The following is a 27,667-nucleotide window of genomic DNA, read 5'->3' as shown; positions in this document are numbered from 1 at the left end:
CTCGTGTGTCCTACGTCATCACGCAGCCAGCTGATCGGAGTGGGAAGCCGGGTGTGAGTCTTGATCTGGGTGTGTGTGTGTGTGTGTGTGTGTGTGTGTGTGTGTATGTGTGTGTGTGTGACGAGAAGAGAGAGAGAGAATAGAGAGGAAGAGAGAGCGAGAGGTAGGAGTTGTGTAAAAGGGACTGAAGTCCTGCGTCTTCTGCCGTCTTCTTCTTCTGCTGCTGCTGCTGCTGCGTTGTTAAAAACTAGAGGCTCCACACACACAGACGCGCACACACGCGGATGCTGTTTCATGCCGTGGACGCGAAACAAATCCACAGACAGCGACACACCCAAGCGGAGGACTCCGCCGATCAAGTGGGCGAGGCAGGCTGAACTCCGCCGGACCGTTCAGACGGAGGTCGGAGCGGCCAGGAGCGACCCGGCCGGTGGTCAAGGTGGGGCGCATTACTAAAGTGTCGGCGATGTCTGTCCGTGTGTGTCTCTTCTGGCTAAAATATCTCGTTTCTGTCAGCGTGGTGTAGCCTGGGGCGGCTCGATGACCCAGTTTGCGAGGAAATGACAACTGGGAAACGGTCCTTTTACGGGACTTTAGTTGAGTAAAATTCGCTTCCTGCGTGTTTTTATTTAGTTTTCCCAGTGACAGGTTTGGGAACATTTCTGGCGTCGAGGATATAGATCAGATGTTATAGGAGTTCTGGCTGAAGGCCTGTCTCTGTGTCCAGGCCCACTGGCACAGGAAAGCTCACAGGATTTATGGATCCTTATGGAGGGGGGGAAATAACATAAATAACAAGCATTTAAATGACATAAGGATGATTGACATGCGTTTTTAAAAGTCCTGCTTGACGTATCTGTACTCTATTTATTACAAAAAGGCTGATAGCAGCTAAAGATGTGCCTAAAACGTGTTTGAAATCAGGGTAATGTCTAAATCAATACAGAGGAGACCGCACTGACGTGGGCAGCATCCTATCTGTGTTTTTAAATCTGTAATATGTCATGACACGTCTGAGAGGAGCAGGAAAATTAACGTTGTTCCTCCTGTCACATGTTGGATTTGTACGCCATAGCAGCAAGTCGAGGTCTGCATTTATATAATCCAAACTTGCCAGAAAGTGTCAGCATTCAAAGCCTCTTAAAAAAAAAAATTTGCTGAGTTCATAACAGGCCAAGGAAAAAGCCTGTGCTCAAGTAGGGGATAGGTGAAAATCGGGACGATAACTGAGGCCGAGTCATTTCTCAGAAATGCACCAGCAGTCATCATTTGGCAGAGATTGAAGATCCTTCAAATGAAAGTTTATAAACACAGATATATTACTCTGGATGTTTGTCAGAACCAGTAAAACATTCTTAAACCCGGCGACGGGACAAAGTATTCAGGGCCCGGCTTCTGGCTCTCCATCGTATACATATACATGCAGTCCTTTAGAGCATTTCACTCCTCTGTAAACATCCTAAAAGCGAAGTGTGTTCACGTATGAGCAGGGGGGGAAATTGTGAAGGGAGAAGCTCACTGTAGTGTACGTTACATCGATGGAGCCTGTCTTACATAATTGTACAGCCAGAGTTCAGTGTGCCGGTAGGAATGCGCAATAGACTGTGTCACGAGCTGCATTTGTGCCATTGCAACCCTGAGTGTGTGACATAAGCCGCCCTGTCCGGTAGGATCACATGGCAGTGACAGGATGTAAGTTAAAAAGCAGCTCCCCTCATCTGCATGTTGTGCCTGCTCCGCGTCCAGTGCTGTTTTACTGCCTTCATTTGCAGAAGTGAGGCCATCTTGCTCAACTTGGGTTACACCCATCATTCCTATTGCGTGCCTTGTCAAGGGAAGATGGGGCAAGAAGGGATGTGTTATGTAGGTTCATCTAGGAGGAGGAGGAGGAGGAGGAGGAGGAGGAGGAGGTGGAGGAGGGGTTGGTTCTTTCAAAGTAAATGTCACAGACCGCCTGAGGATGGGGCTTACAGGCCTCATACTGCACATTATCATATCCCGGCAGTGTCACGAATTCAGCTTTTTTCCCTCTGAGCGAATGACACAAACCTGCACCCTGCGCTCTCAGGGGTTAAAGTCAGGCAGCCTTTAAAAGTCCGGCGAGCGCAAGAAGAGGGCTCTCCGCGCTGTGATCGCGGCTGCCAAAGCCACCGCCCTTTCCCTGTCTTTGTCCCCGTTCCCAGTCTAAAATGATCGGTCTATATTACAGACTACAATCTGGGGCAGTAAACTCTCTCCAACTGGGCCACACCCACGGCAGAAGAATGTACCTGAAGTGATGTGTGCAAGCGGAGACGTTAAATTACCGCGCGTTTCCATTGGCAGCGCTGTAGCAGCGGTGTCGTTTGTGACGGCTGTTTGGTGCGAAGCCAAAGTCTGACTGACTGACGGCTGAGGCGTCTCGTCACGTCGTGTGGTGTTGTCGCACAATAACGCGACCCTTGGCACGGAAAGGTCAAATGAAAAAGCCCGGCGAGACTGGCCCCCGGACTGGGGGGGGGATCTGTACCTTAAACCCTTTTATTTGTTTCCTCTTCCCTGGTCTTCACCTTCCAGTCCTGCTTCTGGCTGCTCACGTCACACGGTTGCATTTTTTATTTCCTGTCGTGCACAATTCAGAGCTCGCTAGGCCAATTCAAACTGCGTGCTTGCACTTGTAGCTAAGGCTCTATAGAGAAATCTGAAATACCAGTTCCTTGGTTTGTACATGGTTCACTTGTGTGCCTGTGTCTTTCCTCTTTCTTATCATCCTGAGTCGGAGAATGCTCCTCGATAAGCTCGCTCTTTTGCGTATAAGGCCGCGCGTTATCTCTTTTTTTTTTTTACACCGCCGGGCCCTGTGTATAAAAGCCCGTCTCAAGGTCCTCCACGCGGCCTGTCATGTGGCTCCGTCTGCCTCCCTGTCTCCGATGAGGCCGACGGAAAGACAGGGACAGGGGAGGGGGGAGGGTGGACGGTGGCGGTAGGCGAGGCGAGGGTCAACCTGACAGCGGAGCCTCGTCCAGCGCTGATCAGATGCAGACGAGCAGACGGAGAGGAGGGGATGGGCGAAAAGGAAAAGAGGGACGGAAAAGAAGGAGCGGAGGGAGACTGTGCGGGCCCACAGCAGCCGGATGGAATTTCTAACATACGCAGCTGGAATGTGAGGAATTCAGGACAGTCTGATCTGACCGAGAGACAGAGAGACAGAGAGAGAGAGAGAGGGTGGAGAGGACAGACGAGTCAGGAAGGACGAAAAAAGAAGAGCAGATACGGGGGGAAGAGTGGCACAGCAAAAGAGTCTGGGGGGGCTCAACACTGGCCGTCTTTGTGGATATAAAGATACAGAGTCACTGTTTGTAGAAGGGAGGGAGTGGCACACTATGGAACAAATAACTAATTCAGTTTCAGTTTGGGGTTGTGGCAGCGATAGTCAACAGTCAAGACTCTCGGTGATCTTGTGGGTGGCCTCAGGGCTTGTTACAGTATGTCCTGCCCCCTCCGATTTTCTGAAGAGATTATGACATAGATGTGATAGTGTTTTTTTTTTTTTTTTTTTTTTGCTGAAGTTCAGGAAGACCTACTGCTCATTTATTGACATGTTTTTTTTTTTTTGTCATGCTAGTGTCCTATTTATGTCTCTCCTCTACTCCAGTCCCGCCTGTAACCTCATTGGTAAATCGACAGGTTTGACATTTGGTAGCAGACGTCCACCGTGGCCAGGGGATGAATCACACTGATTATTTTCATGCTCACACACTAAATTAAGATTAAAAAAAAAAACATCATATCAGCATGTCCTTCCATCCACCTTCATGCGCATATCTGAGGTCAGGTCGAGGCAGGAAAAAGGCTTTTTGAATCCCAGACGTCCCTTTCCTTAGCAGCACCTTCCAGTTCCTCTTGAGAGATCCCGGGTCAGTCGGGATAAATATTCTCCTCCCGGCTGTGTCGGCCCGGTAAACCACCAAAGGCAGGCGATTCAGAGGTGTCCTCACCAGATGCACAAACCAACTCAGCTGGTTAGCATCTCTGTCGCCCATGACTGTATAAGGAAAATCCTTAAAAACAGTCCTTTCACATATGAATGGACTAAAATGACATAAGTCTCAATTTATCAGCACCATCTTTACACAGGATATACCTGATGGTCAGCTCACAAAACATTTAGTTTTCACACATCAACTCTCAATGGGATGTCCCATTTAGGGACATAGGAACAAGTCAGAAAGAGAGTGTACCTACGTAACCGTGCGTTAAGCAGCTCTCGCAAAATGACGGCAGCGAGTGCCATTGAGTGTTTAATTTTAAACAAACATACTCGGCTGTTTACCGAAAGATAAGCTCAGGGTGTGGAGGTCAGCAGTGTGCCGCAGAAAATAATGTGTCAAACAAACCAAGCACTAGACGAAGAAAAAGAAGAAGAAGAAGAAGAAAGACAGCGAAAGAGAACGGGGCTAGCTTAGAGGTAGAGGTTCGCATTCGGCTAACGAGCCTCAGCTTTGACTCGTGAAGCAGAGGAGAGGCGAGACTCCCACAGACGGAGCTTTGGAGATTAAACTTCCACTGGAACCATTTGTGAGCTCCCAGAAGGCGAGACGTGATTTTTGAAGGTTCATCTGACTTTGCTTTGAGTGAGGAACAAGTGTAAATCTCATAAAAAAAAAAAAAAAGAGAAATAGATTTGATTATAGATACATTTTCTAGTCACGACATGTTCACAGCAGGTCCTCTCTGCTGACTCACCCACTTCAGAATAAAAGGAAGTCATGACATATTTGTCAGGAGGTTTTTTTTTTTGTTCCCGGGCCACACCCTGACTATTTTCCATATTAATTTACCAGAGTTACGTGCCTGGATATAAACGACGGTCTTACGTAAAAACCCAAAACAAGTGTGAGGCAAAATGATTTCATAAGTGCCCCCCCTCTCCCTCCCCTCCTATCATCCTTGTGCACAGTCTAAAGGCTACAGGGCTCTCAAATACCTGGGATTATTCTGGCTCTCCTTACTGCAGGAATGTACAGCATGTGTTACTCATCGCCCAGCAGAGAGGCAGAGAAGCATGTCCTCAATATCTCAAGATTACCTCAAGATTACATTCTTGAAAGCCAGAAAAGCACAGACCAGCTAAAACCTTATGTGTGCTTGGTCACGTTTATTTAACCTCAGAGCGGATGTTATGTATTTCACGTTTCTGATGATGATTAAAAGACAAAGTGGACAGCCAAATGAATCTGAAAGGTGAAATGCTAATTTCAGCGTGCTAACATTTCCTGGGCTACGTAATACAGCGCGAATTAAAGCTGAGACTGATGGGAATTTCATTAATATCGTGTCGGTATTCAGTTAGGACAACACACCTTTGAGATATTTCACCCGAACCTGCAGATGTGAGCGATGACTACGGAAAAGTCTGGACACATGATCTTCTGAGAGCCACGAGCTAAAATTTAGCCGTGGCCCAGCTGTCTTCAGCATTGCTAAAGCTAATCAATTTAGATACAAACCTTACCTGTATTTAACTGTCAGTAAAAAGATATTTGGAGGACGCTGCCTATGCAAGACATTTGCTGTATGTAGCTTCAGTGCAGGACAAATGTTGCATTTAAGCCTTTGTCGAACGAGGCCGCAAAATGACGATGACACTGACCAATAGCAGGTAAAGCTCTGTATTTAGCAGACTACAGGAGACATTTCTGCTCCGGCGTACCAGTAGCATTTTATGTCTACCAGCAATGGTTGTTTTTCAGAAATGGAGAGCAATCGTAGCTACGGAGACCGAGTAACCTATGGTAACGAGGCAAGAGTTATGGATGTAACTCGGGTTCCGTGAATTCACCGCCTCTGCTGGAAAAGTTTCTGCCGCTCCACATGAAAAGGGAGAAACTCTTATTTTCAGAGGAAGAATTACAGCCTAAAAAAATAAAATAAAATAAAAATAAAAAACTAACCCAGGCTCGTCCTCATAGGTGAGGACTGTAGCTTTAAGTCGGCCGTCTCCTCCGTCCTGCTAGCTTTCTGCACCACATGTTCACAGTTTCAGCTTTTGAGGCAGCTGCAGAGAATGAAGATCGAGTGCAGCCACAGGTTTTCTCGGTCTGGAGCACACCTGTACATTTACTTTAAGTCTCTTTACGTCTGAAAGGATTTCTGCTTTCATGCACTGGCAGTCTACTCCTCTTCTCCCCTCTTGCTCATACTTTGTAACCACGGTAACGGGAATAAATAAATAAATAAATCGTGAGGCCGGTCGGTGATTTTCGGCATCAAAACTTAAGAGAATATTTAAGGATTTTTTTTTTTTCTTTTCTTTTTTTGCTGGCACTGTACAGCATGCAGAGGCAGAGCTGAGCTGCTGATGCATGTAACCCTGTCGGTAATCTGACGCATGATCTTGTGTGCATCTCCCCAGGCGTTCTTACAGATCAGCTCATTTCACCCACTTACTCACAGCTGATCACACACACTGTGGCTCGACTGCACCCACTTACTGTACAAGTGTGCGACTGGCTGCAGGCCACCTCTTGCCCACGCTACTAGAGAGTTTAGAGGGGGAAGTTAAACAATCTCCTCTTCTTCTTCTTCTTCTTCTCTTCTTTCTGCAGATATAGCAGCACACACAGAGCAGCAGCAGCAGAAGGAGGAAGGAGAAGGAGTCAGCATTCGTGCCTCCACCGGCGGGCGTGCGTCACTCCACGGCTGTCGGATTGAAGCTCTCACGCTCGCTGGCTGACTCCCAGAGCTCCCTCACCCTTGGCCCCAAATGGCTGACACACAGCAGTTCTTCACTGGCAAGCTTTATGTTCCTGTACACATGCTAAAGCTGCCAGCTGAAGAACTGCTCTGGTCAGCCCTGCCCCGGATGACTCAAGGAAAGGAAGCGGATGGAAGGGCGGTGGAAACGGCACTGAGGAAGATGGTTGTTTTCACTCTCTCGGTGTTCGGGCTTCTATAACCTGCCAGAGTTTTAAGGCAGCCATTGTTTATATTCCTGTTTTGGTCGCATTAAAGTTTTTATAAGGTTTATTTCATTATTCGTCAAAAGCTGCTTTAATTGTATCTCGTGTGTTCTTTTCTTACAATAAAGGGTGGAAAAAAAACAAAGTTCTGATTTATTATTGCCGTCAATGAAACGCATACCAGCAGTGAAAGGCTTAGCTGTTCAAAAATAACAACGCACTCGCACACCTTTTAAATTTAAAGTATCAGGAGAATGAGAAGCATTAGAGGGAAATCAGATTATCTTTAAAAGTAAAATTGTCAAAGCAAATTCGTCTCAGATGTGCAATAACTTCGCAGCCTTTGTTCTCTCCGAGCCTTAATCTTGCATGACAAGTCAACAAGCTGACATTTAGTCACGACTGTGTGAACACAGACTGCTGTTACTTATAAACCAGAGGGAGAACGCAAAAAAAAAAAAAAAAAGTACCTTAATGTCTGTTCCCCAAGGCCTGAAGGCATCAATGGCGGCTTCAAGGAATTCTTTCACAGTGTGTTCACTGGTGAAGTCACAAGATTATCAAACTAGAGGAGGACCTTGGTGAGTCTTGGTGAAGGTGAAAATGTCGAACGCTGCACAATATCTGCAGCAGTTTCCATGTGCAAGTTAAAGAACAGCTTCGTTACTGTTCACTCACGTCAAGTCAAGGTCATTTTCAATGGTCCTTTAATTGTTTTTAAAGGGTTCTTCATAATCTGAACGGGTGCACGGGTGTTAAATGCAGATAAATTGTGATGTGTTTTGCAATAACCAAAAAGGAATTTTGTGTACGGTTAAATAAAGTTGAGTTAAACTCGGTCTCGGTGCAGTTCCTTAAAATTACCACTAGGCGGAGTAACACTCTGCAAAACTGAGGCTGAATCGTGGCTGAAGGCGTGAGAGCAAAGGGATTCACTGTAGGACAGTACAGGAAATAAAGTCAGACTGGATTGTTGCCACCTCATGTGGATGAATACACTTTTTTTTTCCAGAGCTGACATCTTGTACTGTTGAAACAGTGGTGCATTAATCATGTTTACATTCAACGTAGGGGAGGTGCTGTGTGTCTGGTTCACTGTCATGACACATAATTCATCATCACCAATATTTGCCTTTACTAACTGCTTTACTAAGCTTTAAGCAAAGTTTAAGCAAAAGGTCTTTTTTTTTATTTCGGTGTAAAACATTATTTGTGTGTGCAGCGATAAACAGAGCAACACATTCAATCAAGAGATTCCATTGCACTTTACAAGTCACCACGTGACAGACACTGTAAATGGCCAAAAATGATTAAATGCAGTGGCCGGATCCAGATGCTACAATTAATGGAGATACATTCACAATCAGAGAAGTAGTGGAGCCAGTTTACTGAAAACATATTTACTCAAGGAAATACTGCATCTTTTAAGCCACTGCATTTATTTTATGGCTTGAGATAGAAGTTGCTTTGAAGCTTAAGAGTTGACTTTGCTAATAACGTACGCATTTTTCTTCAAGTGACATTTCCAGTGCAGGATCTTTCCTTTTTCCTTTGCACAGAGCACCTGCACGCCTGCTTGCTCGTGCAATCATCCATTCAACAAATGATATGGCAGCAAGGCAACGCTGAGTGGAGAGACAGAGTGGGGGTTTTAGCTGATCTAATAAGATTGTCAAAAAAAAAAACATCCATCATCAGTCTTGAGTTCAGGGAAGAGTATCCAGTGTCGGCAGCAAAAGTGCAGCAACTCTTTACAACTATAATTGAGGAGAGGAGCATTACAGACTTTGATGGACAACTACATCAGGCTGGGTCTCAAACACAGTCTCACCTGACCTGCATGGATGATGTCTGGAAAAATTGTAACCTGGTCTGCTGAAGCTGCAGATGGTACAGTCGGCAATTTAGCGTCAACAGCATGAATCCATGGACGCAACCTGTATTTTAATAATAGTCCAGACTGGCACCTTCTTCATATAGAGCGTCACTGCCTCTCAAATGAGAATTTTTGTCAACTTGACCAAACTATTATCGTCTTATAGGTACTTGCAGCATGATAGTGGTTATTATATGGTTTCACATATATATATATGTGGATTTCTCTTCCCACTCACACAGATGCATATTTCTGGGTTATTTCAGGCACTGTGAACACATTGCTGGGTTGTTCTGCATTGGGTCAATGATGGTTGAAAGGGGTTCATTTATAGCTGAACACCTGGTTGTGTTAATTCGACCCAACTCCTGGTTCATTCACTTTCCCGCTCATTTATTGTTGAAATCTGGTTTTGTCTGGATCTGAGTGGACAGAAGGAGACTGAAGAGCGCCTGGGACACAAGATTTGTCTGATAGGTTAAAATGAATATTTATTTACATTTTAAACAGTTTTTAACTTAATATAAATCAAAATTGTGGTTCATAAGTGAGTTTCATGTTTTGTTTTGTTTTTTATTATTCTTTGACATTTATTAACTAGGTTAAGTTAGCACTCATTTATTATTATAACTTTTATTGCCATTATTTTTAAAATATAAAAGTAGTAATGCAATGAAATAACCCAGTGCATGTGTTATTTTTAACCCAATGAGTAAAAGTAACTCTATACAAGGATTAAAAATAACACATACACTGTGTTATTTCATTGCCTAAATTAAATTATGTTGCACATATAATAACGTGCACATATTATTATATGTGTATAGTTATGTATAGGTTAGTTAACCAACAAGCTCGTGGTTTTCATTTTTATAAATGGAGGAAAAGTCAGATTTAGCAGAACACTATGTGGAGCTTGACTGACAGCGAGGCTCCTGATAAACTTCAACAGAATAAAACTTTGCTTCTCGAGCCCTCCCTCCCCCTCGCACGCACCGCACCCCTCGTCCTATATGCTGATACAGCTCCTGCCCCCGCGCGTAAATGGAAAGCTTTTACGCACCGCGCGTGTTCACTCAAAAGGGGTTTAATCGTTGTTTTTGCATTGTCACACTCGTTCTCTGATGACTAAGTACGCCTCGGGCACTGGTGATGCGCTGTGAAGATGTACGGGATGCGGTAATACCTCACTACATAATAGAGGGAGGTGGGGGGTAAGAGGCAAGGCACGCGCCCGGACGCTCCCCGCCAACTAAACGCGAGAGAGACTCAGACATCAATAACATCCCGCTCATCAATAAGAAATTTTGATGGAGTTAGACTGCTTAATTAAATAGTTTGCATCGACGGTACTGCGTTCTCTGAATTTATAATATTTAATCTGATGACCCCCAACGGAGAACATCTGAGGGAAGACTCTTCAGCAACTCCATCCACGGGAAAGCGGCACGGCGAGTCACCTAACGCGAATTGGAGATAATTCTTATCTTTCAGTGATGGCTATCAACACTGATGCTGCCTTTGGGAAAAGCGCCCTTGGCGAGAGGGAAACTTCCAACCCGACCGATTTCCTGGACACGGAGAAGCTGCTGAGCACCGCGACCACCGAGCCCAGCGGCGAGAGCAACGTCAAACCAGCCGACTCCTTCAGCCTCAACATCAGAGGGAGTGTCCGGTCCTTGGACTCGGAGCAGAACGGACACAGATCACCGCTGAAGTCGGGCTCCGTCGGGCAGCTGCCGCCCCCACCCAAGTCCTTATCCCGGCTCAGCCTGGGCCCGCTGCCGTCCCCGGTACCACCCGGGTCCGAACCCCCGAGCTACCTCTGGCTCGCAGTGCTGTCCTGTTTCTGCCCCGCCCCGCCTTTCAACATATGTGCGTTATGGTATGCGAATGTGGTGAGTGTTACATTTATTTACATTTTTTTTTCCATGAAGATTTGGCTTCAGATAATTGAGTGTTTTCTATAGAGATATTAAACCTTGTGTTATCCCCCAATATATATATATTTTTATTCTATAGCATATTGCCTTGAAATACTGGCTGAGAATCTCCTTATTTCTCATCCCTCTCCTCTAGTCGAAGTCTGTTCTCCAAACAGGAGATATTGAAGGAGCCAGGAAGTATGGGCGTCTAACAATGGTCCTCAGCACCCTGGCGATACTGCTGGGTGTGGCTGTCATCATCTTCCTGGTGGTTACATTAGGTACGTAAACAAAATATAATAAAATAAAAGTAAAACCAAATAAGCATGCACAGGTGTCAACATGACAGCATGATGCTGTGTGTCATAATCTCTCTCCTGTGTGTCCTGTGTAGAAGTTCAATCCAAAAACTGAACTGTGGGACAGAAGGAGTCTCCTTTAAGTTCATCTGATCTCGAATTTGCACAGAGGAGAGGAGGATGATGGATGTCATTTTGAAGAATGAAAAAGCACAAAGTTGGAAACAAGCTGAAAAGACTCTAACATAACCTACTGTTTTTTTTCCTGCTATGGACTATAAAAAAAGTAAAACGAAAAAAAAAGGAGGCGCTGTTTGTTTATCTTTTTGACACTTATGCCCAATAAACCCCACAAACTCAGGAACCAGGGAGGAGTGAACACGAAGGCTGCGCAGTTATTGTGTGGGACTGTCGGTCAGCGCGCTGCGTGGAGAGCGCGCAACTACTCGTAGTCCAAACTAGCAGTGCGCACACAATAACTGGAGCGACTGCATCGTCATAACAACACGCTTAAAAACAAGAACGTGGTGTAAAAAGTTGCTTTTGTGCGGAGAACAAAACCTCGACGCACCTCTAGTCTGTAATAACGTCACCACTGCCTGCCCTGTCTCTCTTAATCTCGCCAACAAAGTACAGGATTCTTTCTGTTCAAGTCTGGACTTGGGTGGCCGTGGGAAGATGTATAAGCTGTTTTCATACGTTGTTTACATGAAAAAAAAAACAGAAAAAAAAGAAAAAGAATACGTGTATCCGTCACGACAATGCCTTTCTGCAGTCATAGTGTGATATGTTGCTTCTCGTGCTGACATGATAAACGGATTCCTGTTTGGACGACACTGAACCTCATTATGTTTACAATATGCTGATATGACCGGGGCCGCTCCCCCTTCCTTGTATGCACCGATGTTGGCACTCTGATGTTCATGTTTGTACATTTATAATGTATGAATGGTTTTTCCTGTGCCATAGTTCTGCATGTATGAAAATAAACTTGAATGAGCATGACCAACTTAAACTCGAGCTCATCACCTTTATTTAAGAAAAGCAGCACGGTAAAAATATCACTCAGCTACAAAGAGTTAATATCACAACAGGGCACAAGCAGAAAATGTACAAATTTCCAGATGGAAACATTAGTGTAACATCCAAAAATAAATATATTTGACTGTTTTTAATTAAGACTTTTTAAATGTGATAATTAAAGTCCCTTTTTTTAACTGTTGTTTCGGTCCATAGCAGGAAGAACAAAGAGCAGAGAATGAAAGCGTAGAAACGTCCCGGCAACAGATTGTTTTTTTTGTTGGTTTTTCTTCGTCAGGTCAGTCGGTTGTCGTTGTTACAGTGGATCAGTGGAAAGTGTAGAGCAACAGGATTATGGTGCAGACGCCAATCACCCCACCTAGTATTAAAGAGTCCCGCCTCTTGCGCAAATTGATTTTCTGGATGAGACTGTTGATAGCAGGGAAACGATCTGAGGGGCGGGAAAAAAAAAAAAAAACGCGGTGAAGGAAAATAATTAAGATCCAAGTTGGGCTTCCCTTCCTTTGCAGTAAGTAAAAGAGACAGAAAGCAGCGGGAAAAATGCATCAGCGGGCCTCCTAACATGACCAAGAAAACACATGAATAAATAAATAAACGGATGCCAATAGTGTGCAAACGTACGGATTGTGCTAAGATGCCAAATTTAATTCCAACAGAGCAAATGTGGTCGAGGGTAATAAAGAGAGGAACAGGCGATAAAAGGATACTGGCTAAAGTTGTGACCCTGGTTTGAATGGACTTCAACATCCCACGTTGAAATGTGATGTTCTCTTTGGTAGCCATGGCGATACTGGAAGGAGACAAGCCACCAGGGATTAGACGAGAGAGCGTGAAGCTGCAGCATCACTTTGTTTCCAGCGGCTAAGCTGGAAAGCAGAGAGCCGGCGATGGGTCTGCTTTCATACAACCCGAGCGCCGTGTTTGCTCATGGTGTGTGCGTCCGTGTGTGTTGAGTGAGTGTAAATGGAGAGAGGAGGAGGGTGAGTGGAGCAATAAAGCTTACCTGATTGCATTGTCAATAAGACTATCTGAGCTGTGGAATGGAAAAAAAAAGAAAAAGAAAACAGACAAAAGTGAGATTGAGAGTAAAGAGTCACACTTCACAACTAGGATAACGTCAAATACAGCGTGTTATGAGATGATGCAACAGGACAAAGAGGAAAAAGCCAGCGCCATGAAACCACGCAGGCTGCTTGGGTCTATTATCGCAGGAGAAGCACTTCCTCCGATTCCTGCGAGAGACGAGAAAGTGCTGCTTAATGGAGGATATTTGGGAAAGTCGATTAACTCCAATTAATGTAATATATCTGCTCTGAACGGATGGAATGGACCTGATCGCTCTTTTCTGATTTTCTTTGCTTTAGGTTGCAAAAAAAAAACGGGGCGCACTATAGACGGGGCCGGTCTGAGCCCACTCGCACACTCGGATGAGGTTTCTGAGATGAGTGACGGAGAGAAAAATAAAGCACTCAGTTCTGGGGCTGAGCCGAGCATATAGAGGCAGCTGCGTGCATCCTGTCAGACTCCACTGGAGACCAAAAATCAATACTGAGCTTTATACTTCCTCCATCTATTCGTCCACCTCTCCCACCATCTATCCGCTTGCCGTCATCCGCCTTTTTCTGTCCACAGGCAGATTCAGCCTCTGGCCGTTTTGCACGACACCTACTTGTCTTTGTTCACTGACTCCTGGAGCTGCTTTAACCAGTGGTAGTTTATAACGTGCAGCGTAGTCGAAACAATACAAGTTATTAATGTTTTTTTGTGATCAGTCGCAAAAGACGGAGACGTCACAGATCGATAAAATCGTCCTATTTCTTGTCTGTTTCCACACCAAACATTAAAACTACGAGGATAACAAAAATACACACAAAGAAAGAAACACGTTTCTTAATCTTAGCTGCAAAGATGCTCAACACAAGGTCTCAGGTTCCGATTGTCTGTTAAATTCATTCTCCATTAAGCCTCTGAAAGAGCTAATTGATGATTCAGTAAAACATTAAGTAAAGTGGGGGATTAATCGATCGGGCATAACATTATGACCACCTTCCTAATACTGCGTAGGGCTCCCTAGTTGCCTCCAAAACAGCTGTGACTCATCAGAGAGTGGACGCGGGTCTTCTGAGGGTGTCTGGCAACAGGATGTTGTTAGTAGGGGGGACGCTTTGAGGGGAGGGGTCCCTGTGGATCATCACTACAGATACTACACATCAGTTTGGGCTTGTTTTTTTTGTGCGTGTGTCTGTGTCATTGCTATGTTATTTACTTCTCCTTTTAGTGGTTATAATGTTTTGGCTGATCGGTGTATATCCTGTTACATCTACTATGACACTACAGCATGTTGACATTACATTTTCAGTGTGAGTTTTGATACTTTTGCCACAGAAGGATCAATTTAAAGGAATCCCAGCTGGTTATTTTGTGCCTAGTTAATCCTGTGGTTGTTTACTGTGTTTTAAAAGAAGTGGGAATAAAAGTGTCTCATATTTAGATGTATTCTGATCTAATGTGTCCATTAGAATTTGGGGGTAAAGTCAACACCTTGAACTTGTTGTGATCTTTGAGCCACTCCTCAAGCATTTTTTTCTTGCTGACAGAGGCCGTGTGTTGCGGCTTTAAATGGCGATAATTTCTTGGGTTTTTATTCTCTTGTCAGAATCATGGTGCTGAGAATACGCTTAGTGTTGAAGGTCTGTTGAAAACCTCTCCATCACATATTTGTTCTGGAGTCTTATGACATTGCTTCTCTGTTGCCTTCTCTATGCGTATGTGCCGTTTACACCTCCACAGGTCACGTCAGAGAAAATGTAAAAATCCGGTTCGTTTGAGGATGCGTTTCATAAAGATAAAGGAAAAGCCTACGCTGAGAGATGTGTGTCCTCTTTGTCATATAGCAAGCAAAAAAAAAAAAAAAGTGGGTGTTAAAGTTCTGATTCATGCTGAGTTATCACCATAGCACATATCTGAGGAGGATTAAGTGCTTTCAGTTTCTCCTTTGTGCTGTTATTTCAACAGGATGAATCCCAGCCAAGTCTGTTCCTGTTGGTAACAACTCAGGATCAATTGGTTCAGGGAACTCCATTAACATTAGCTGAAGTAAGAGGGAAGATTGGAGGTTTCCTAGTGTTACACTGCTTCATGTTGCTCTAAATTATTACTCCACCACCCTTTTGTCTCTTGAGAAGGGATCACGAACCAAAGGCAAAGGCTTCTTTTTAAGCAGAGCACTAGAAACTTGTACAGGCTATAAAAAGGATGTACACAAATAACTAAGTCCACTTAGAGGAACCAACAGTACCAGTGATGATCAAAGAAACACGTTTTTACTGAACCGAGAGGCAAGTGAATGATCTAAGCCGAGCTGAGAAGTTTTACGGGTGGAAGTCGATCGGTCCGACACTTTGGTGCGTATCTCAACACTTGAGATACTTGGATGACTTGATGACTTAACAGAGCCAATGTCCTAGTATCATACGAGTCAAAATGTTGCATTTTATGCTGGTTTACACAAAATATCTACAAACCAGACATTGTAAATACCTGATCAGATACATGATAAGCATGTTTATATACTCATGTTTAGCTATAAGCTCAGAGGACTTGGTCTATTGAGCAGTTTCAGTTCAATTGTGTTTATTTAAGCACAATCTCTGGGAACTCTGGGTCCTTAAAGTTTTGTGGATGCTACTTCAAGACGAATCACCGCCTCAAGAATAGTTGCAGACCGAGCACATCCCCATGGCGATGCCGAGGGGGGATTCCCTGCGTCCTGGGGCCACGCGTTCCCCAGATAAGCAACGCACACAATCCCATCGGGACGGGTGTGGCGCCCTACACAGTCCCATGAAAAACAAACTGATGCATACACTGTGTTCTGAAAGCTTTCTATAAAAACCCTGCATTGACTTTAACACACACTGGGTGCTTTAGTGAACTCTGGTGAGAGAGACTGAAAGAAAACAAACCTGTGCAGAAAATGGTTTGAGGAGTGAAAAAACACAATTAAATGTGAAATGTGTTTTATGTGTTTTGGTTCACTACCACCATCAAAACTCAAAATGAGCACTTGATTGGGACACTCAGACTAAAAACACTTTGTTCTCCTCTATTATCAGGTTGTTATTTTAATTTATTTGTATCCCTGAACCTCAGTTAACTTTTCCATGTCTTCCATCTTTACTGATGTAAAACAATCAATTCAAAAAGTGTGGACATGGAGAAGCAGCCTAAAGCAGAACCAGTGCGTAGCTACATTTTTGGGGAAGGTGCACGTTGGGCTACAGCGTCTGGGCTGTCGCCATAGCTACGGTGTGGAATTGATGCAGAATGAACTATAAACTGCACAGATGGTCCCTCACCTGTTGATTTTCAAAACATTTTGACATCAAATACCTTTATTTACTTCCTCTCTCACTTTCTACGAAAGTCAAGTTCATGGGAAACTAGCGGCCTTTAGGTTAAATATGTTTGTGTGTGTTTATAAGTGCGTTTAGTGTATATGCATGTGCGTATATAAAAATAAATGAAAAAAAAAAAGTTTGCAAACATTTTCTTCCATAAGGGAATGTGTTAAACAACATGTACAGTAAACCAGTACCTACCTATGTGCACACAAACACATCCTGATTCACATCAGGACCAAATGTAACAAGGAAACTAGTTTATAAATAAAAATAAAAGTTATAAGCGAAAACCTGTCAGTGAGCTAAGAATTCACACTCATAATGGCAGACAGTAAACGGGGAAAAACATTCATTATTTTAGTATTAATTTCCTGCAGTGGAAAGTTGTTTCTTAGTTCTTTTAAAGACATCTCTTACTTTCTTAGATGTTCGTGCTCCTTCAGGAAGAGCTCGGTCCTTCTGTTGTTCACCCCTGAGCCACTCTTGTAGGACCTGAGTAAGAAAGAGGAGAGAGACGATGTGGAATTGGACCAAACAGAAACTATGATGTCATTGTTTTTGGATAAATAAATGATTATCTCAGAGACATATGATGTTGGGTAAAACACGTTGTTACACGTGAGAAAAGTTCCCTGGATAGAGTTGAACCCGAAGAGAAAATGTGACCTGACGATGACGCAAATAAAAAGTTACAGGATTAACAGGGCTGTGAAAGGAGAATGTTACAGGAACAATAAAGTTTACAACTTATTTCGTCAATCTGTTACTGTTACTACCTAAAGGAGGAGGCGGACATTGACACAGACTCAGGGTAAAGGGAGACACCACCATCAAACTCAAGTTTGTCACAAGTCTTTGCTTCGACGGGTGTTTCACTCACTCCAATTAACGGAGGCCTGGATGCTGATTATGCACTTCCTGCGTTAAGGCTTTTAAGTGATTAGCTCTGCTTAACCCAAAGCACCGAGTACCATCTCTTATTTACACCATCCCCTCTCTATCTGGACTCAATTCATCGCCCATTATCTGTTCTCCCTTCATTGTTCCTCCACACCTTCCATCTCTATGGAAGTAATTAAAATTCAATCCGATCCTTTTTTTGTCATCGCGGACAGTAGCAGACAACTGTCTGGCTGTCTTTCGCTCACGCTCTCCTACTAAAGCATTTCTCTGTATCAGGGAGGCCAGATGTAACCACTCTCCCTCAGCTATGGCTGAATGAAAGCCTTGTGGTTTGATTTACTGTAGAAGGCACTTAGGGGAGAGATCCCCAGAGGAAGAGAGAGCTACAGGCAGAGAGAGAGAAAGGAGGGGGATCGACTAATAAGAAGTGGTACCTCGTATTAGAGGATGAAACACGATAGAGGGAGTGGAGAGGGTCAGAGGGTGGGGGAATCCAGAGAATAACTACACATCTGCCCCCTGCTGGTCAAGAACTACAGCGCAGAGATCCACGAAGGAGGAGGAAGAAAATAAAATACAAGAAATGTAATGGAGAGGAAACAGGGATAGAAGGAATTCAGGTAGGAAATGTAATGAATGTAACAAAAAAAGCACTTCCTAAGTGTTCCAGTTTGAAAACGAATAATTTAATAAATAAATTACTATATCATATCATGATTAATGTCCAGGAAAAGTCTTAAAGATTACAGTATGTGATTTTAACCGACACATTTTAATACAATAACACACACATTAAACAATATTAATAATAATATAAAATATATAATATAATATATAATAAAAACAGACATTACCTGGATACACATCCAATTGCTGTTCAACCCAATCTGACAATCAGTGCTGAACCAAAGCCAAATAAATCGGACCAAAACTAAATCATCTAAATTATCAGTGACATTCTGCGGCTGGATACCGAAATTAATTGAGAATTAAATCAGACTTGACCTTGTATAAAACGTCTTGGGTAATCCTCTGCAAATTTTTACATCTGAAAATGGAGACTTGGACTCCAGTTCCTTAAAGATCATCAGAGATATCGAGACGTCTAGAGATATCTGAAGGTACTCACTCAATGTCTCTGTGAACAGAGCCCAGCAGATCCTCTCGCTCTCGCAGGCTTAAGAAGTTGCTTTTGGTTTTGTGGAACTCATGAGTGTAGTCCTGCACAAGAAAACATTATAAGCTCAAGTCGGGAAGAAAAGATCATGACAGAATACAACTGCAGCTTAAGGTATGTCCATATATGTTTTGACACCTACACATTTTTTAATGAAGTCATAGTTTCATAATGGCAATGTACTAAAAGGTCTCACTCCCAGCATTTTGTTTAAGGTTACTCACGTTTAAACTATTTTCATACCCAGTTGAACAGTGTCAAAGGGCTCAGATGCAACAAATATGTCCAAACACATACAGACCTAATTGCACGTGTGAAGCTGAGACACTTTTATGAGTGAGAAAACAATAAAACAAAGTGGAACGACTGTATCATACCTGTAAAATGTCTCTGTGTCTCTGTAAGGTGTGCATCAATGCTGCATTATGTGATGAAACTCCAGGGGTGTTTGTGTATTCGACCATTTTGTCATTGACTGATGTGAGCTGTCAAAAAAAAAAAAAAAAAGGAACAACGTTAATATCAAGTAGCCAAGAGTCAACATTTGTATGTGGTTGAGTGACAGGTTAGAAAGATAAGAAAGATGTATAACACAGAAATGTATAAGAAACATGAATCAGCTGCTACTGAAGGGAAACTTAAAAGCTGCTACACAACATATGTGTAACTTACGTTGGCCAAGAGCTGCTCCAGCTCAGTAGTCATGGCAACCAGCATATTGTCATGAGAGGAGGCGAGAGACTCAGACCTGATGTAAGAAAGAAATTCATTCATGATACATTTTCATTCATGTCTGACAAGTAGTTCAGGGCAAATAATATAGAAGTTTAAACACTAGTTTTCAAATTTAAACATGATAATTTTTTTTGGTGGAGGTCGAAACGGCAATAAAATGATTTGCCAATTCACAAATATCTGCAAAGAGGTTTCACGTTACAGTGACACTGCGTGTGCTGCTGACCTGCTGTCTCTCGTCCTCTGGCCATGGCCGGTGCCGCTGTAGCTGGTGCAGAGTTTACTGAAGGAGACCAGCTTCAGGTCCAGCTCATTCTCCAGCTGTCTGGCCTGCTTACGCAAATCTGAGCAAAGAAACAGAGAAACATTCAGGGCAAACACCTCCAGGTATGAACAAACACACGAAGTCGGTCACCAAAAGAAACTATCGCAGGTTACACCACTTGGGCCACAGTGTAACTATATTCAGAAGCTATAAATCGTGAGTTATGAGTATTTTGTGGGACAGTTAGTGAATGAGATAGTTTATGAGCTATTATTGTGTCTATTTAACTAGTGCCTGCTCACATACACACGCCCCAAATTCACAGTTACATTTACAATGTTGTTGTCTACAACAAACCACACACATAAATGACTTAAAAGCATTTCCTTTAGTACAGAAGTATGCATTAAGTCAGCAAATTGTACATTATAGGAGAGAATACAATCTATATAGTAGGCAACTCACTTTCCACTGATGTTTGCCAAACGAGGAAACTCTTGCACAACAATGAATCCTAGAGTCAGATTAATGTTTAGATCCGACTTCTTAAGTTTTTTTAGAGTCTCCAGCTTAAAAACATCGAAGAGTGTAAAACATAAAGGTTAAAAAAAAAACACTCTGGTGTTGTAAGAGTGAGATTTTAATATCTGACCAATAACTTTGCAACTTCGACCTCAACGGCCAACAAGCTAACAGGTTAGCATCAAATTAGCAAAAGCCATTTCTAAAGTTCCTAAACGTAACGTACTACAAACCCTCCTTTAAACGTGGCTGCCACGGATCGACGGAGAACGACGGAAAGTACACATGCTGCCATTTGTTTTAAATCATTAAATTAGATGTTGCAACATTATTTACCTTCCCAGTAGTTGCCGCTGGTTGCCATGTTTGTTGTTGACTTGTCATCATCAGCCGTCAAGCAGGAACAACTGTCGCACTTGTGTTTTCGCGCACAGCGGCCTCCAGCGGTTTCCGAAGAAAATGTGCAGTTTTAAAAACAGGCGCACAAAACAACATTAATGAACATAATTAAAACATTAAAACACGCAATAAAAAAAAACGTAGTGTTAGCGTTAGCACAGCCGTGAAGTGCTTTAAAAGTAAGATTTTAAAATCATTTCTAACACTCACTGGGAGCCGGTGGAGACTTGCTAAAACCAGAGTGACATGGTCCCTTTTCCTGTTTCTGGTTAAATATCTGGATTCTAGCAAATCATTAATTTTCTTTTTCCAAATTTTTTACCAGCTGACAAGTAATTCTAGACAGATCTTAACTCTATTCTAAGCATTAGGATTAAACAGATCCATAGATGGTAACAATTAAAAATGGTTGGTTTTAATGTCAATGATACAGGTCTATGGTGGTGGTCTTATGGATTGAATTGTGTTTACATGGTTGAAGGACAGATCAGTCATATTTTGTCTACAAAACGATCAATAAATCTGGTCTGATGGCTACTGCATTAAAAGTGTACACGTGTACAATATGATGCGTATGAATATGAAGAATCTTCATCCTCCTTCATCCTCCATCTATCCTATTTATTATGACCCCTCAGATTTATAGTGACCTTTTGGGAGTCAGAACCTGAAATGACGATTTACTGAAAAATAACTGACTGTATATAAAATAATTAAAACTATAGATTACCCAAAACTTTAAGATCACACATTGACTACAGTGTAATGAAACTCCACCCTTGTTTCAATGATAATACTTGTTTATTTTTATAAACATAAACAAGCATTTTTACAGCAGAACTTCCAGTTTGTAATTACCTTGTCAACTTTTTGCCAGTATTTTAATGCTTTGTGTAGATGTGTTGGTGCTCATTTAACTGCTTCACTGTGTGTATTTTATGGTACAATAACACAGGAAATACACTGGACTTTTTTGAGTTCACTTTCAGCTCAATTATGTTGGAGATAATCAAGGCTTTGAAAACATATTTCTGCTCATACTGAAGTGGAACATGTGGAACATTATATTTTAGTCTGCAGTGTGCATCAGTGCTGTCACTGATCTCAGTTTTCTGTCCACTCAGCCGTCTCTTTATTCTGTTGCAGAGTTATACGGTGGCTTAACACTCACCACAAACGCATTCTCTGAATTTTTTGAAAAGTCGTTAAACTGTGAACTGTACACCTTTATTTTACGGTTCACAACAGGACTTAACTATAATTCTTGTGTTTTAGTTCATTTAACACGTCCTGTCTATTTAAACAGGATGCTTCTGACTTTTCAATTTTAAAATGGTAGTTTATAAAGTTTAATCACAGGAAATGTAATAAGTCAGTGCTACCAAGCATAGTTTGAGTAAAGAATACAATTATGTTCAAGTTTTTGTTTGTTTGTCTGTTTTATGCTAAGATACGATGATGTATTAGATCTTAATGCACTATATAAATGTAAAAATAATCTATGTGTCTTTGGACCGAGGGGTTTTAAAGAAATAAATTCCTGTCTCTTTGACTCTTTGTCTTTTCTCAGCTAATTTAATGTTTTGCAGGTGGATTATTATACTGTGGTCTCAGTGTGTCAGCACAGAAAAACTAAACACAGATGTGATCGAGGTACATGTCACGAATGTCTCTTTGCTCATTCTCTTTATTCATCGTCTTGAACATGGGCAGTCATGGATATCACAGTAACAGCAAGACTGGTTGTTGTGTTGATGTAGAAGACAATGACGATGATGATGATGATGATGGTGATGATGATGATACCATCAGCGGTGGAGGTGAAAAAGAGCAAAATCTTTGCGGTGTTTTCATCGTTCTGCTGCCAACCTCAGCAGACGAGGCCTCTCTTTCATACTGATTCAAATTTTTCTCTCAATTCTGTCATTCCTATTTTCCGTCTTTCTTACATCTGTCCTTTCTGCTTGTGATGTTTCCTTTAAAAAACAAAAGTGTCATGAACAACTGACACCGGTAAGCACCTGAAGTCCAGTCCTGGATCCCACTTCGGGGGCCAGCAGAGCTGGGGAGATGGAGGTCGCGGGAGAGAAGGGAGGAGAAGGAGGGATGGAAGTGCAGGAGGAGGGAGAAGAGGAGGAGGTGGTGAGGAGGTGTGAAGGATGCGCTCCCTTCTCAGTGCTGGATCCTCCTGATGGACTGAATCTGGGGAGTCTGGGAGTGGGAGCCAAACTCACGGTAACACTTGTACTCTCCTCCGCGACAGTCGCACTCCATGATGTACTGGTGGCCACGGTAGCCTGGGTACTGGTAGCACACGAAGCTGCAGAAAATGATGAGTGATGAGCAGCCAGATCTAGTTAAATATCTATTAAAGATCGTGATGAAGAACTTACGCTCCACACTGAACGTGCATGGATCCAACTTCGTTGTTCATCCATCCCATGCCCTGCAGAGAGGGGTAGTCGTCACACAGCTCGAACTGACGACCCATCATGTTCTCCATCTCGAAGATGGTCATGCGGGACTCCTTGTGGTTCTGTGCAAAGGAGAAGAAGGCGGTTAAAACAGCTTGACGTTAACGTCAACCTAGGGCCGTTGGGTTGAGTCTCATGTGGAACGTACAGCGCAGCAGATGGGCCTGAAGGAGATCATTCTCTCAATGCGGTAGGAGTTGCTGCCGCTGTAGGCCTCGAAGCGAGGATAGTCTCCCTTCTCAAGGACGAACTGCTGGCCGCAGAAGCTGGAGTGCTCGTAGCCCACCCAGCTGCAAGAGAGAAGCCAAGAAGAAAATCAGGTCTTGAAGCTCTAATAATCTGAAGCCCCAAATTGGTTTTTGAGTCAGCTCTTGCATTTGAAAACGTTAGGCTCTTGGGATACGTACGCGCCACACTCAACCTTCAGGGAGCGGATGTTCTCCATGCCGCACTCCATGATGTTCTGGCAGCAGGCGGTGAACTCCATACGCCTTCCCTGGAAGTACTCCTGGTCGTACACAGTGATCTGAAACGGACAAACGAACAAACAAAAAGAAAAAAATCATGTGAGCGCTGCTGTGCTTAAAGATGCACGAAATGTTTTCCCGCTCCTCGTGCTCGTTGAAGATGCAGTGGTTACCTTCCAAGGGCCCATGGGCATGGGGTTTGTCAGTGCCATGTTGTCCTCTTTTTCAGCAGTACCTGTGGGAAAACACACAGACGGTCAGGACAGGGATGGATGAAGATGCAGTTTTTCACTCTGTCTGCTACCCCGAACATCTGTTTACGGCGTCACACAATTATTACAAGAGACTAAAGTGTAAGCCTTCTCTTTCTTTATGTTGCTTTGATTCCCCTTTTAGACTCCTTCATTTGATTGTTAAAGTACAAGCTCCACTGTCTTCCCTCCAATCAGCTTAGTGACATATTGCACCGGAGGCTCATGCTGCATCGTGACTATAGATTGGGAAACTGTTGCTGTACTGTACCGACTAGTCTGACCTACCCAAAAACTGGTGAGCTGTGTGTCGCAGGGTTCCACTGAACGGTCTGCAGAGACAGAGGTTGTGGGGGTATTTATACACGCACGGGCGTGCATAAAGCCGGGATGGGGGGCAGGCAGGCACGCCTGGACTCATGTCAGCACTTTGCTTTGGACTCCATTGTTTTGTTGTGTGAGCCACAGAGGGGTTAACACGCACAGACACACAGCGATTCAAGCAAACACAAAGAAGGCACGCATGGCTATACTGTGGTGAATCTATATGTTAGGGGGGAAAAAACGCTTTGCTCCAGTATGAGAATAAAGGCACATACCCTGTTAATCAATGATTAATCAGCTTGTTAAAGTAATACCTTCTGTCCATGACCCTGTTATCTGACTACATCTGACTACATCATTAACATGGATGCAGGAAGTGTGGATGCAAAGCATGATTTGTTTTCTACAATGATGTTGCGGTTTTATCATTTGTTTTAATCTGTTCTTACTGTATGACACTGTTGTGTGTGGTAAGTTCGTCGTGATTAGTACGAGCGCCATCGTTTTGTTTGTCGAGGCCGCGATCAATTCTCTGTCTCCACCCTGTGCTGGATCCTTTGTAAATGCATTTAACATTTAATATGATTTCCCTGGTTTTCATGAAGACTGGAAAAACTGGATCAATGACATTAAGACTGTGTTATGTTGGAAATCGATACAGGCTGTTTTTTGATTGTTGTTTTTTTTTTTTTTTTTGATAATGCAAAGAGGTTATAGTTGATGAGGTATTGTTTTCTTTTACCAACATTCAAAAGACTTCCATCTTTAATGAGAGTACAAAGACAAAACCAGTCTGTCCAACTGTTGCTTTACATGAGTTATGAATGAAAGTTGCTATTTTTGGAGTTCATCCATAGTAAATGCTGGCGTGGAGTCGTGACACCAAATAGAAGACTGCATTGGCAGGTGTGGCAGTGGTTTGTCATCAAGTGGTAACTGGCAACGTGCCGTGTAATGTCATTACACCAGGACATTATTGTGGTATAGGGGATCAGCTGTGCCATCTTAGCTCGCAAACATGTTTTTAAACATAAGCGTTAATCGCAATTTGTGTAATTTGTCCTCACCATCTGATAAAGATTTTTTATTTTTTTTGCTCCTTGTTGTGTGACTAAAGTTGGGAACAATGTTATGGGAAAACAGTGTGAGCAGCTGGTAGGGACGTAACTGAACCCTCCTCTGTCCTCTTGCTGCACTGAACAATAAACATTTAGGAATGGCTTACTGAGGTCAGCACATTGCCCAGACTGTGCGTCTGTGTGTGCGTGTTCATGTGTACGTCCATGTAACTTCCTGATTAAACTTCCAGCAGAGCACGAGAGACGGAGGAAGGAATGACTCCTCAATAAGAGTTGTTTTTGTTTTTGTTTTTCTGAGCATATTCCTGATCAACAGGGATTTATTCGGGTCTGAATGTGCGACGGGACGCGGCATATATGTCAGGGCGTGTGTGCGTGTGTGTGCATGTGTGTATTTCTGCTGATGAAAGCAGCAGCAGCTCAGACGTGACAAAGGGACGAGCAAACTCAGCAGGCAGATGTGAAGAGCCCACAGTGACCATATAGCCGACCCTCGGTGTGTGCATACAGACACATGAACGCCACAAAGCCTCTATATAGGCTTTAACAGACACTAAAACCACCTGCAGTCAAGTAGACACACATATTTAACGCTAACCACAAAGAATCTAAACTTACTAATCTGTTTGGAAAAGGTTTTCCTTAAGATTGACTTTTTCCGAGCTGGGATTTATGGGGATGAAAAACTAACCTCTAATGACGGGAGTGGGTCGACATAAACCAGCCAAAATCCTCACTTCTCATCTTAACTTAATTGAAATGAAACACTCAGGGTCAGAGGCAGCCAGCACAAAGAAAGCACAAAGAAAAACATCCTATTGAAGAAGACAGCTCAACGTGAGCGTATGAATCTGGTTTTGCAGTAAGCACAGGCTGCCTCTAGGGTGCGACGTTTCCACATAAACCCTCAGTTTCCAGGTCTATTATTTCTCTTTAATCGCCCATCTCTTCCAGGAGTTCCCAATGAGCCATGTGTGAAACGTTGCTGCAGCTGAAAAAAATCTTTATACACTTGCTCCTTGTGGTCAAAATCTTCATATATTCCAAATAAGTATTTAACCCTCCTATTATCCTCAAATATTACCAACACGTTTTACCCTCAAGAAAATGATTTACATAAACTTGTTGAGTTTTTGTGTCAGGCACTTTGTTTATTTGTTGACTACATAAATATAACCCCTTGCTACCAGTGAGTTAAACCTTCCCTCTAATGTTATTTTTTGAATGATGAACATTGATTGGGGTCAAATTGAGCCCAAGGATAACAGGAGGGATAAGTACCTGCTTTAACTAGTGTTTATTGACTGGTGCTGCTTCGCATTGTTTGGCGCTGTTACCATCGCACACAATGCCCCTGCAGAGCTGTGACGGATGGTCATGTGTGACTGAGAGCTCCAGTGAGTCATGCAAAGGCTTTACATGCATCAGTAGAGAGTGAAAGAGACAGAAATAGGATTAAAAGAAATTGTTTCCATGTCGTTCACAATGATCTTCTGATGTCTGCGAGTTCAGATTTATTTTTACCTGCGTGTTTTGAAAGTTGCATACTTCAAGTGTCTCCAAGTAATAGTTAATTCTGCTTATGTGTAGCAAAGCTTTTACATTTATATTGGAAATTTAAATGACAAAAAAAATCTAGGTCTAAGTTTAATTAATGCATATTTACAGAGAGAAGTTTTACTGCTTCTCCTGGTTTAATCTAAATCAAGCCAATCTAGTTTATAAACAGTTCCTTCATTTTCCTGTGAAAACAACAACACACTGATGACTTCAGCAATGTAAAAAGGCCTGGGTGACAACTGACGACAACTGTGGTGGGTGATTCTTTCCATGGTGAAGAAAACTCCCTTCATCCAGTCATGTAAAGAACTGAAAGGGCCAGAGCAGTCTTGATCAATTCAGATCAACCAGCAAAACAACGACAAGCTGAATAAAATGTGGTGAAGGCTGCTCACGACACAAGGCACACAACAGTACGATCTGTCAGGCCTTTATAATCCAGATGGACAATGACCCAAAACATAAAATCAAAGAAACTCTGGAGATTGTTTTTGTTTTTTTTTTCTTTAAGGTGATGAATATTCTGCATTTCACTTGGTTAAAACAATTCAGAAAGATCCACTAACTAACAGCTGGAGACTGCTGCAGTACAGGTCTGGCAAAGGTCCACAAAACAGGAAACATTTTCTTTGATTGTGTCCACTGGTTTCGGTCGTCCTTGTCTATAAAGAATTTTAGGATTCAGTTTTTTAATTGTTATTTTTCACTTTTCAACGTATACATACGTATGTGGGCCCATAAAGTTGTAATAATATTTTACCTCTTCTCGTAAAATTATACTAACACTGGGATTTAACCATTATTGATCAGTCTATTCAAAACTTATTACCACTATGTTTAAATAGGAAAAAAAAAGAGGAAACTAGATTATCCCAACTTTATGCACAAGAGTGTCATTGTAACTTCAGTCTGGTTTGGTAAAGATCTAAGACAGGAACAAATGTGTCAGTGTCCAAACATATATGGACCTGAGTGTGTGCAATAACAAAGGGCAATGTAATGGTGCCCTATTATTCATTGTCTCAT

At 42.7% G+C, this 27,667-nt stretch overlaps 3 protein-coding genes and 1 long non-coding RNA gene across 4 annotated transcripts; 2 read left to right on the top strand and 2 right to left on the bottom strand.

Annotated features, from left to right (window-relative positions):
• Nucleotides 1-45: 45 nt before the first annotated feature.
• Nucleotides 46-7,780, top strand: LOC125021825. The gene is made up of 2 exons (XR_007114372.1): nt 46-439; nt 6,588-7,780. It is a non-coding gene; the product is annotated as an uncharacterized LOC125021825 (long non-coding RNA).
• Nucleotides 7,781-9,896: 2,116 nt separating this feature from the next.
• Nucleotides 9,897-11,898, top strand: LOC125021711 (trafficking regulator of GLUT4 1-like). Its single transcript, XM_047607862.1, has 3 exons — nt 9,897-10,715; nt 10,897-11,023; nt 11,137-11,898. The coding sequence occupies exons 1-3, from the start codon at nt 10,314-10,316 to the stop codon at nt 11,154-11,156; spliced, it is 549 nt and encodes a 182-aa protein (XP_047463818.1). The 5' UTR covers nt 9,897-10,313; the 3' UTR covers nt 11,157-11,898.
• Nucleotides 11,899-12,051: 153 nt separating this feature from the next.
• Nucleotides 12,052-20,518, bottom strand: LOC125021710 (Golgi SNAP receptor complex member 1-like). Its single transcript, XM_047607861.1, has 9 exons — nt 20,424-20,518; nt 19,527-19,644; nt 19,238-19,313; nt 18,943-19,050; nt 18,518-18,609; nt 16,903-16,977; nt 13,086-13,115; nt 12,790-12,872; nt 12,052-12,512 (listed from the first exon to the last, which is right to left on the bottom strand). Exons 1-9 carry the CDS (start codon nt 20,449-20,451, stop codon nt 12,388-12,390), a joined length of 735 nt encoding a protein of 244 aa, XP_047463817.1. The 5' UTR covers nt 20,452-20,518; the 3' UTR covers nt 12,052-12,387.
• A 1,622-nt stretch (nt 20,519-22,140) lies between these two features.
• On the bottom strand, nt 22,141-24,021 carry LOC125021113 (beta-crystallin A1-like). The gene is made up of 6 exons (XM_047606990.1): nt 23,967-24,021; nt 23,601-23,662; nt 23,368-23,486; nt 23,109-23,250; nt 22,880-23,022; nt 22,141-22,806 (listed from the first exon to the last, which is right to left on the bottom strand). Exons 2-6 carry the CDS (start codon nt 23,637-23,639, stop codon nt 22,659-22,661), a joined length of 591 nt encoding a protein of 196 aa, XP_047462946.1. The 5' UTR covers nt 23,640-23,662; nt 23,967-24,021; the 3' UTR covers nt 22,141-22,658.
• Between the last annotated feature and the right edge of the window lie 3,646 nt (nt 24,022-27,667).

This window comes from Mugil cephalus, chromosome 15 (genome assembly GCF_022458985.1).
Source record: "Mugil cephalus isolate CIBA_MC_2020 chromosome 15, CIBA_Mcephalus_1.1, whole genome shotgun sequence".
In the NCBI taxonomy this organism is placed as follows: Eukaryota; Metazoa; Chordata; class Actinopteri; order Mugiliformes; family Mugilidae; genus Mugil; species Mugil cephalus.
The sequence above is the reverse complement of the archived record's forward strand: the minus strand, read 5'-3'. Positions and strand labels throughout refer to the sequence as shown.